Raw genomic sequence first — 10,816 nt, 5'->3', positions numbered from 1 at the left:
CATTTATTCCCCTATAAATCCTCTGATGCTCAAAGAAAACAACGTCTGGACGATTTTTTAATATTTGACCTTCTGAAGGTCAATCTATTAAATTACAAAATATCATTTCGGACGTAAAATTTCCCGCTCTTTCCGAATCCGGTATTAAAAATAGGGGTTTCCATTTAAAAAAGTTAGGTTGACCTTTAAATAACCTTGAAAATTGAGTTCAAGGTCAAAACTAATATTGCACAAAGATGGCCCCCGTTGTCCTGAACAACTTTTGTTTGAACAATTTTTTGATACAGTGCATACTTTTGGAGATATTTGGGTGGATCGATTAAAATGGGCCACCCTGTATATATATATATATATTAGGTGTTGGAATTAATTCGTAGCGTTTTACAAGTGATGGGAAGTACTTTCATTAATGTATTTTTTAATGCTCATGTGAAATAAATAACATTCTTTCATTAAAAACGCTACGAATTAATTCCAACACCTAATATATATATATATTCATGCAGATATTCTCTACGTCCATTTTTATGCAATATTAAAATTTTATATTATAATGTGTATAATGATATATAAAATGTAATTCTAACGTTGTATATAAAAAGACATTCATGAATACGAATTACAATTACATTTTATGTGTATTATAATATATGTGTATATACACAATAACACAAAAAATATTATACTATTATAATTCTAACTATTATAACTTATTATAACTTTAACTATTATTGACATATTAGTGAAGACATAAACATGTTAGTGAATTAATGATATATGCAATATTAAAATTATATTTTGGGTACATTATTGTGTATATGTACATTATAATACATATAAAATATAATTATAATTTATATTCACTAATAATGTTTTGTTATATATTACAATAATGTTAGAATTATCATAGTATAATGTACATACAATTTTCTATATTAGATATATAGTCGACATATTAGTAATGTATAAGTACTATAAGTATCTATTTCTTTTTATTAGACAGAGTAAAAAGAGTTACATTATGTATGTGCAATGTCGTATTCATTTATATATATATATATATATATATATATATATATGAAACACGTATCCATATATTGACAATAATATATATTACATCTTGACGCAACCCTAAATGATATTGATCATAGGAAAAAGTGATACTACAACTGTATTTCGATATTCACTGCGAGTACTAAAAATACGTAACTATAGATTTTCAGTGAACATTGACACATGGGCCTATATAATAGCATTTTTCCTGTCGTACAATGTCATTTTAGGTCAGGATGTAATATGTATTAGCTATACATAGATATTACACATATAATATACATAGCTATACCATTTTTTGCTATGTTTAATAAAAATATGTAGAAGTTAATCATGTTAAAATATTAGTGATGTACTTAAATATAATACAAACATAGGCAATATTGTACAATATTGCATATATGTACTATAATGTGTGAATATACATACGTTGCACATAGAAGTTATCAATGCTAAGCTGTTTATGCATTCTCTGTGTTTAAATGTGCAATATTAAAATTGTATATATATATATATATATATATATATATATATATATATATATATAATGCGTGTATATACAGGGTTGGCCATATTCGACGGAAAGATGTTTTTTTTTCAATCATGAAAAAAAACACATTTTTTTTCTACTCGATCTAACATCTCTGTCATTGCCAGATCTTTCCGTCGAATATGGCCAACCCTTTTTTTTTTTTTGATAACGGAGGGGAAATGCCTGACGCATACCCCGAGCCTCGGGGGAGAGCCCGGGGTTATGTGGGGCTTGCACCCACTAAAACCCCTCCGAGTGTCCTTACCTGGCCTTGCATGAGGGACTCCCAGGAACGCGTGCAGCATACTTCTGGGAGGCCAGTCGGCTTATTGCCGACTTCTATTCCCGTCCGGGGATTTTTATGGCGTCGTCTGAGAGACGACGTGACACCGGGCGGTGCTTGGCACCTTCGACTTTATTCGGGCGCTGGGGGGACCCCCCCTGCGCCCGCCGCCCCGGTTGGTGTTGGGGGGCGGGAGTTGGGGATCACGGCCCCCGCCGCGATCCCCAGCCCCCCGAGGGGCGCCAATCAGAAGTTTGGCGCCCCTCATGCTTCGGCGCCGCGAGAGGAAGTCTCGCGGCGCACCCCCCGCGCGCGGCGGCGCAGGGCTCCCCGCCCGGTCGCGCATTCGACGCGGCCGGAGGATGATGAGCCACTGCACCCCGCGCACGCGGAGGGTTATCCTGTTTCCGGCGGCGGATCGACCCTAGGGTCGGCGATCCGCCGCCGCTTCACTGCGCCCCGCGTCCGAAACGCGGGGCCGTCACTGATGATGGTGGCGGCGGAGGTGGAGGGTTCACTGACCCCGACACTCCCGCACACCACCCCACCGTCCTCCTCTCATCTATGGGGGAAGGAGGTCGCCGTCGTTCTCGCCCCGTGGAGCGGTCCCGCGCGAGGGGTGACTCGGGGCGCGAGCGATCCGGTTGGAGCCGGCGCCCGCGTTGACTCCCAACGCCACCACCCCTCGCATCTCCTTCCCCCCCGTCAGCCCCGCCACCCGGAGGCGGCGGGGGCGGGAGAAAGCCCCGACCTCCCGGTGCCCTCTCCCTCTGTCTCTCAACCTCCTGCTTCTGCGACATCACCCGATCGCAGAAGGAGGAGAAGGCCCTCCAAGCACTCTCCCTGCCGACTATCTCCTTCACGACAGCCGGCAGGGAGAGATCCTCCCCTATCTCACGGACCAGGACACCGCGCTCGCCCGCCCAAGCCGGGCAGGTCTCCAGCGTATGCTGCGCGGTGTCCCGGTCCCCGTCGCAGTGGTGACAACAAGTGTTCGGCTCCTTACCTATGCGACACAGGTACTCCCCGAAACATCCGTGTCCGGTGAGCACCTGCGTCGCGTGGAATGATAGTCCGCCCCATCCTCTGCCTACCCATTCCTCGAAGCAGGGGAGGATGGCCTCTACGGTCCGAGCGCCCGTTGTCGGCGGGTCGTTTTCGAGAGCGCCATTCTTCGAAGACCCGCCGACGGGCGTTTCTTCTCAGTCGGTCAGTGGTCCTCGGGGTAACGATCCCCCCCCGAAGCCGAATGGCCTTCACCCCGGCGATGGTTTCCGCCAGGGCGTCGGCCACGTACGCGGCAGGGGGGATCCCCGCGAGGACCATGGCGGCGGCGTACGACACCGTCCTGTAGGCCCTACAGATGTGCAAGGCCAGCCGCCGTTGCACGCTGTGCAACTTCTGCTTTATTCGGCGGCTGGCCAGGGCCTTCCCACTCCATACCGGGGCCCCGTAAAGGGCCCCGGACAGGACGGCGTGCATATAAGCCCGCCTGACCCGTTCGGACCGTGGAGGTTGGGCATGAGGCCGAGCAGAGCGTCTGCTCGGCGGCCCAACCGCGGAGCTAGCTCGTCGAAGTGTTCGACGAAGCCCCAGCGACTATCCACGGTGAGGCCCAGATATTTGATCGTTGGCCTCACCGGGACGCGGACATCGTCCACCACTATATGTGCCTGAGGGGGCACCCCGTTCTTTCCATCGTGGAAGAAAAGAGCTTCCGATTTAGCGGGGGCCACCCTCAGGCCCAACTCCTTAATGGAGCCGACCACGCACGCCACTGCGACGTTTACCGACGGCTCTCCCCCAGGTCGTGGCCCCGACCACCACCAACGTGTCGTCCGCGTAACAAACGACGTGGCAGCCGGGGGGTAGGGCCGCGCGGAGAACGTAGTCGTATGCGACGTTCCAGAGTAGGGGTCCCAACACGGACCCCTGTGGAACGCCGCACGACACGTCCCTCCGCTGCTGAAGTCCCGTTTTATTATAGAACTCCAGCTGCCTGTCCCGGAAATAGTCCTCTATATATAATAGCGACCAGGTAGGGGGGCAAGAGGTGATGTCCTCTCATCGCCCCCACTACCCGGCCCCATGGGATGCTATTAAAGGCGTTGGCGATGTCAAGGGATACCGCCAACGCCACCTCCCCTCCCGCGGTCATCTGCTCCGTGAGGGCCCTGACTTGCCTGACGGCGTCGATAGTCGATAGACCCTCCCGGAAGCCATACTGACCGCGGGATAGATTGGGACCATCCCGGGACAGGTGCCGGACGATGCGGGCAGCGATGACTCGCTCCAGCAATTTCCTCGCATCGTCCAAAAGGCATAGCGGCCCATAAGCGGAGGGACTCTCCGCTGGCTTGCCCTCTTTACGGAGGAGGACAAGCCTGGCCCTTTTCCACGGCCTGGGAAATATGCCGTCTCTGAGGCAGCTCGTGAAGAGCCGCCTCAGACGGCTGCCCACTATGGGAGCCGCGGCGAGCCAGACCCTTCCGTGTACACCAGAGGGTCCGGGCGCCCGCGGCCTCCCCTTGAGGCGGGCGAAGGCCATCACCATCTCCTCCCGGGTGACGCCCAGCTCCTCCGTCCATTCGGACGGGGGGCCGACCCTCTCCGGTATTTCCCTTTCCCTATTAGGAAAGAGGGCGGCCACCACATCCTCCAGGAACTGAGCGTCCAGGGTTTCCGTTATCGGGGGGGCTCACGGACGAAATTGCTTCGTCACAATTTTATAGGGCCTCCCCCATGGATCCCTGTCAAGGGAGGAGACGAGGTCGCGCCAAGCGTCGGCCTTCGCCCTCCTAATGGTCGCTCTAAGGGCGCTCCTAGCTTCACGGAGCGCCTCGGCGGCCACTTCCACCTCCTCGTCGGTGCCCCGTCGTCTGCGGCGGGTGAACCTCTTTCGGGCAGCTACGGCGGCCCGTCGTAACTCAGCTATCTCCTGGGACCACTAGTAGACTGCCCTCCTCGCCACAGGATGGCACAGGGGCATCGACGCGTCGCACGCGCGCGACATGGCGTCCCCGAGCCATTCGGCCTCCTCCTCCACCGAGCGGGCCTGGTTGGGTTCCGGCCACGTGGAGGAGAGGAGGCTCACCTCGAGGGCGCCGGGGTCCAACCCGCGCAGGGCCCATCGACGTTCCTTCTCATGTAGGCGGCGTCTTATCGACACCGTGGGGGTGGACACCAGCTCCATGCGGATCAGACGATGATCCGACAATTCTCCTAAGGAGCTGGCGTCCACGTGCCAACCACGTGTCCTGGCGGCAGCCGCGGGGGTCGCCCACGTCAGATCGACAATGGACTCCCCCCGGGCCCCCACGAAGGTACTGGCACGGCCTCTATTCAACAAGACTAGGCCGTGCCTCGCCGCCCACAGCAGGATGCTGTCGCCCCTGGAGTCGGTGGATGGGGAACCCCACTCTAACGCATGGGCGTTGAAGTCCCCACCCACCAGTACTGGCCTGGGGGAGCGTCGTCTGATGTGCTCCCCCAGAGACTCCAGGGCGTCCTCGTTAGTCGAGGAGGGAAGTAGCACTCCGCTACATCAATGGGCCCCCACTCTACCAGAGCGAACCCCTCCGCCGCCGATATTGGAATCATCGGCGGGGTGTCGCGCGCGTGCCGGCTGACCACCGCCACCCGTCCCAGGGAGTCCCCCGCCCAGTTGGGGTAACTCTCCGGGATATGGTATGGGTCTGCGGCGATGGCCAGTCCACCTCCCCAATCGGCGAGGCACTGTATTAGCATGCTTTGCGCCCCGGCCGAGTTGAGGTTAACCTGGGCGAGGACGAGGGACATTAATTATTGTTACCTCGTTCCTCGCCCCCACCGACGTTGGATTTGTCTGCCACGTCTGCGACCGCCGTGGGGGGTGACTCCTCCACGATGGCCATCTCAATGTCGGTCACGGGATTCCCGAAGGAAGAGCCGTGACGATCCACCTCCCCTACCCGTGTTCCTGCATCCGTGTTTTAAGCTGGGGGGAATGCAGACCCCTGCTGGCCAGTGTGTGTCGTCGGATTCCCGAAGGAAGAGCCGCGACGATCCACCTCCCTTACCCGTGTCCCTGCATCCGAGTTTTTAAGCTGGGGGGAATGCAGACCCCTGCTGGCCGACGTGTGTCACCGGATACTCGGTTGAGCGTATCGCGAACACATACGCGCGCTCGTAACCACCGAGCAGGGCCGCGACTATCCGTCTCCACCTACCCGACTACCTCCGGTTTTTTATTAGGCAGAGGCGAGGTACCTCCTCTGCGTCGAGCCTGCACGTCCCTCGTACGCCACGAGAACCGTAGGTACTAAGGCGACTCCGGCCCCACTCTCCACGCACCATCCCACCATCTAGTCAGCCCCGGCCAGACCCTGCGGACCCTCGCGCCCCGGTTTCCTCCACTACGCCTCCGTTATTTATACAGGGGGAGTAAGACCTCTGTTGGCGGTGTGTGGCGCCGGCCCGGGTCCTTTGAGATGAACCCGTGCCTCGCCAATCCACCTGCCCCTATCCGTGTCCCTGCATCCGAGTTTTCAAGCTGGGGGGAATGCAGACCCCTGCTGGCCGATGTGTGTCAACTGCAGCCCACGGTAGGGCCGGTGACGAACCACCTCCACCTACCCATGTCCCCGTCTCCGTTTTATATAGGGGAAGACGGACCCCTTTTACCTACCACCGGTGCGCACGATAGCTAAGGAGAAGCGTATCTCCATTTGCTCAGGTAGGGACGCTCTTCAGTGAGTGCCCACACCTCGCCCGCCTACCCGATCGTCACCATGCTGGGACCTAACAATAGGCCGCGAGGTGCCTCAAGATCCGAGCGGTCGTATCTTCCGGTAATACAACTGCTCGGCGCGACTCGCCTCCGAATTGATGACAGAGGGAGGGAGACCCCTGTTCGGCCGTGGGTACTTCGGGGACCGGTCCCTTGCTACCCCCAACCCCCTTCCCGTGTCCCTGCCATTCGTGGATTATCCAGAGGAAGGCAAGCCTCTGCTCGATGGCGAGTGGCATCAGCACCGGTGCAGCGCCTATCCGCCATCTCTACCCGTGTCCCTACGTCCGTGTTTTCGAGCTAGGGGGAACGCAGACCTCTGCTGGCCGGTGTGTGTCGTCGGATTCCCGAAGGAAGAGCCGCAACGATCCACCTCCCCTACCCGTGTCCCTGCATCCGAGTTTTGAGCTGGGGGGAATGCAGACCCCTGCTGGCCGGTGTGTGTCGTCGGATTCCGAGTGAAGAGCCGCGACGATCCACCTCCCCTACCCGTGTCCCTGCATCCGAGTTTTTAAGCTGGGGGGAATGCAGACCCCTGCTGGCCGACGTGTGTCACCGGATACTCGGCTGAGCGTGTCGCGAACACATACGCGCGCTCGTAACCACCGAGCAGAGCCGCGACTATCCGTCTCCACCTACCCGACTACCTCCGGTTTTTATTAGGCAGAGGCGAGGTACTTCCTCTGCGTCGGGCCTGCACGTCCCTCGTACGCCACGAGAACCGTAGGTACTAAGGCGACTCCGGCCCCGCTCCCTACGCGCCGTCCCTCTAGCAACCCCATTCCAGACCCTACGAAGCCTCGCGCCCCAGTCTCCTCCACTACGCCTCCGTTATTTATGCAGGGGGAGTAAGACCCCTGTCGGCGGTGTGTGGCACCGGCCCGGGTCCTCTGAGATGAACCCGTGCCTCGCCGATCCACCTGCCCCTACCCGTGTCCCTGCATCCGAGTTTTCAAGCTAGGGGGAATGCAGACCCCTGCTGGCCGGTGTGTGTCAACTGCAGCCCACGGTAGGGCCGGTGACGAACCACCTCCCCCTGCCCGTGTCACCGTCTCCGTTTTGTATAGGGTGAGACGGACCCCTGTTCCCACCGGCGCGCACGATAACTATGGAGAAGCGTATCTCCCTTTACTCGGATACTCGGAATAATTCCGAGCGGTCGCGCTACCCCCCCACTAGGAGAGACGGGTGATTCCGCGACGGACCGAAGTCCGAGCGGCCCCGCCCTCCCACGCGGACTAGGTCCGCACATCCCGAGGCAGGAAAAAAGGGGACCCTGGTGCAATGAGCCGAAGCTCTCAGGGATCCCCCCTCCCCCCTCAATGGCATGAGCCAGCCCGCAGCCAGGAGCACCCAGCATACGGGCCGTCTCGCCTGCGGGAGCACCCGCGTCGTCCCTTTCGCACGCAAAACCCCAAGGGAACCACCCCACCTCACAGGGAGGAGGGGAGGGCCCCGCACGGGTCCACGCGCAGTGGGGGTCGAAACCCCACATCACGCACGGGAAGGGAGCAATCCTCCCCCTGTCGGTGCCGTGCCACCGGGCGATTGAAGTCGGGGCCGCCAACCCCTACCGGCACATTGGGGACCGTCCTGAGAAGGACGAGACCCCCAGGGGTTCCTCCCACGAGGAGAGGGCCCCCCTTGGGGTGCCGGACCCGGTGTACAGACTCCCCCCGTGAGGAAGGAGTCCGTACAGGCTGCTCTTAGACCCCCACGTGCCGCAAGCGACCCGTGGGGGAGCCCCCTCACCACGACAAGGTGGCAGCCCACGAGGGGGGAATATGGCCAACCCTGTATATATATATATATATTCAATATCAGAATATACAACGAACATAAATCAAAGCTAACGATAGTCAAACACAGATGATCAGACGTAACATCTTAAAAAAAATAATCAAATTACGAATCCTCTGATAAATCCTCATTTTATGTATATATATTATATTATATATATATATATATATATATATATATATATATATATATACATAAAATGAGGATTTATCAGAGGATTCGTAATTTGATTATTTTTTTTAAGATGTTACGTCTGATCATCTGTGTTTGACTATCGTTAGCTTTGATTTATGTTCGTTGTATATTCTGATATTGAAAATATAAAAGTATATATCACTAATACTTGATCATAAAAAAAAAAAAATATATCTCTTTTTATTAAACGTAGAAAAAAGAGGACATCAGTACACCTTTTTGTTATACGTAACAAAAAGAGATGAAGTAGCTACACACGTATGTGAATATGAATTAGAAATATATTTTATAATGTGTGTACACATCATAATGCACATAAAATATAATTCTAATATTCACTAATAGACTGTGTCTATACTATATCTGCATGAAAAGCTAAGTATGAGTAACTTCTATCTCTTTTTATTATGGGCCTTCTACAATAACACATTAGTTACAAATCAGAAGTCAGAAGCAAAAAATTGATCAATCACAGCCAATTTTTAGCGTTTGACTTCTTATTTATGGCTGATTTATGGCTTATAATTGTAAAAGGCCCATTAAATAATAAAAAGAGATGGAATAGTTACATATGTATGTGCAACATATTTACGTACTGACAATATATGTTACATCCTAAGTTAAAATGACATTGGGAATAAAAGAAAAAGTGCTATTACATTACACGTGTATACATGTATTTCAAATACATGGTGCATCCGAAAATATATCTAAGTCACAGTCAGAGTGTTCCTTTAGGAAAAATATACTTATTGTAACTTGCTGTTAGTCAACGTACATTGACCTGTAAGTGTATATTTGCTAAAACACTTTGAATATAATATACTCACATACATTTCATAAACGTATAGCATCGTACAAAAATTATGCATGTGACTATTGACTGTGTAATGTATTATATGTTGTATATATATATATATATATATATATATATATATACACATATATATATATATATACATATATGTATAACATATATATTATATAGGGTGTCCAAAAAGACTCCGGATTTAGGAGCTGAATATAAAAGTGACTATAACTAATCGTAAAGGAATGTGAACTTGTATCGGCATGTATAGTACGCCAAAATATAATGCGTTGCCCTATGATTCACGTTCTACGATTCAATTACGACCATCCTTGTGCTAAGGCTATTACATAACGTTTTTAGAAAAAACGCTTCAGACAAAAGTTGTAAGGTTTCTATTTACTGATATTCAGTTTTTTTTTCTTCATTAGTTTCTTTGTTTCGGTTATGTCAAGCAATTAGCTTTTGATTCCATCATGACAATGTATCTATTTGCATTTCTTTAATTGCAGACGCAAAATTCTATAAATTGATTCCGTAATTGTATTTCACCAAATTTAATAATCGAAATGCTTCTGCCAATAAATTAAAAATAGTCAGTCCACGATAAACGCCTCTGACATTTATCTGTAACTAGCCAAAGCACGATTTACGGCTGTGGCATTTTGTTATAATTAGCCAGCTCACAATTAACGCCTCTGACAGTGAATTAAATATAGTCAGCCCATGATGAACGCCTCTGACATTTGTCTATAACTAGCCAAAATATGATTTATGGCTGTGACATTTTGTTATAGCTAGCCAGCTCACGATTAACGCCTCTGGCAGTAAATTAAAAATAGTCAGCCCACGATGAACGCCTCTGACATTGGATCATAATTAGGCAAAGCGCAATTTATTGTTATAACAATAAATTTAATCATATCACTTGTATGATAAATAAAAGTGATATTTTCACGAATAACATAAAGATGCTAACCTTTCTCATTCTAGCTTTATAGGGTACCAACAAGAAACACACATCACAATAACCAATTTTGGCCTTCAAGAGCGCCTTTCAACAAGAGACACAGTGCGACACGGTGCATCATTACAATCTTGTTCAATAATACAAGGATGAGATATTGTACTGTATTGTACTGAGTCGCTTGTTATAAAGCACCCATAACCTTGTCTTATCAAAGGCAGACAATATTCTGCTATTACATATTTTCTATTTTGTGAACAAAAAATACCATATAAATATATATATATATATATATATATATATATTCATATACACACGTATACACACATATATACATACACATACACACACGCACACACACATATATATATATATATGGTTGTGTGTAGAACACTACTACACTACACTAC

At 50.3% G+C, this 10,816-nt stretch overlaps 1 protein-coding gene across 1 annotated transcript; it reads right to left on the bottom strand.

Moving 5' to 3' along the window:
• Positions 1 to 3,849: 3,849 nt before the first annotated feature.
• LOC147908851 (uncharacterized) lies at positions 3,850 to 6,211 on the bottom strand. Its single transcript, XM_087409072.1, has 3 exons — positions 6,117 to 6,211; positions 4,963 to 5,407; positions 3,850 to 4,533 (listed from the first exon to the last, which is right to left on the bottom strand). Exons 1-3 carry the CDS (start codon positions 6,209 to 6,211, stop codon positions 3,850 to 3,852), a joined length of 1,224 nt encoding a protein of 407 aa, XP_087265198.1.
• Between the last annotated feature and the right edge of the window lie 4,605 nt (positions 6,212 to 10,816).

Source organism: Acromyrmex echinatior, chromosome 8 (assembly GCF_024713525.1).
Source record: "Acromyrmex echinatior isolate Ae372 chromosome 8, ASM2471352v2, whole genome shotgun sequence".
Classification (NCBI taxonomy): Eukaryota; Metazoa; Arthropoda; class Insecta; order Hymenoptera; family Formicidae; genus Acromyrmex; species Acromyrmex echinatior.
Note: the sequence above shows the minus strand (reverse complement) of the source record. Positions and strands in the feature narration are given on the sequence as shown.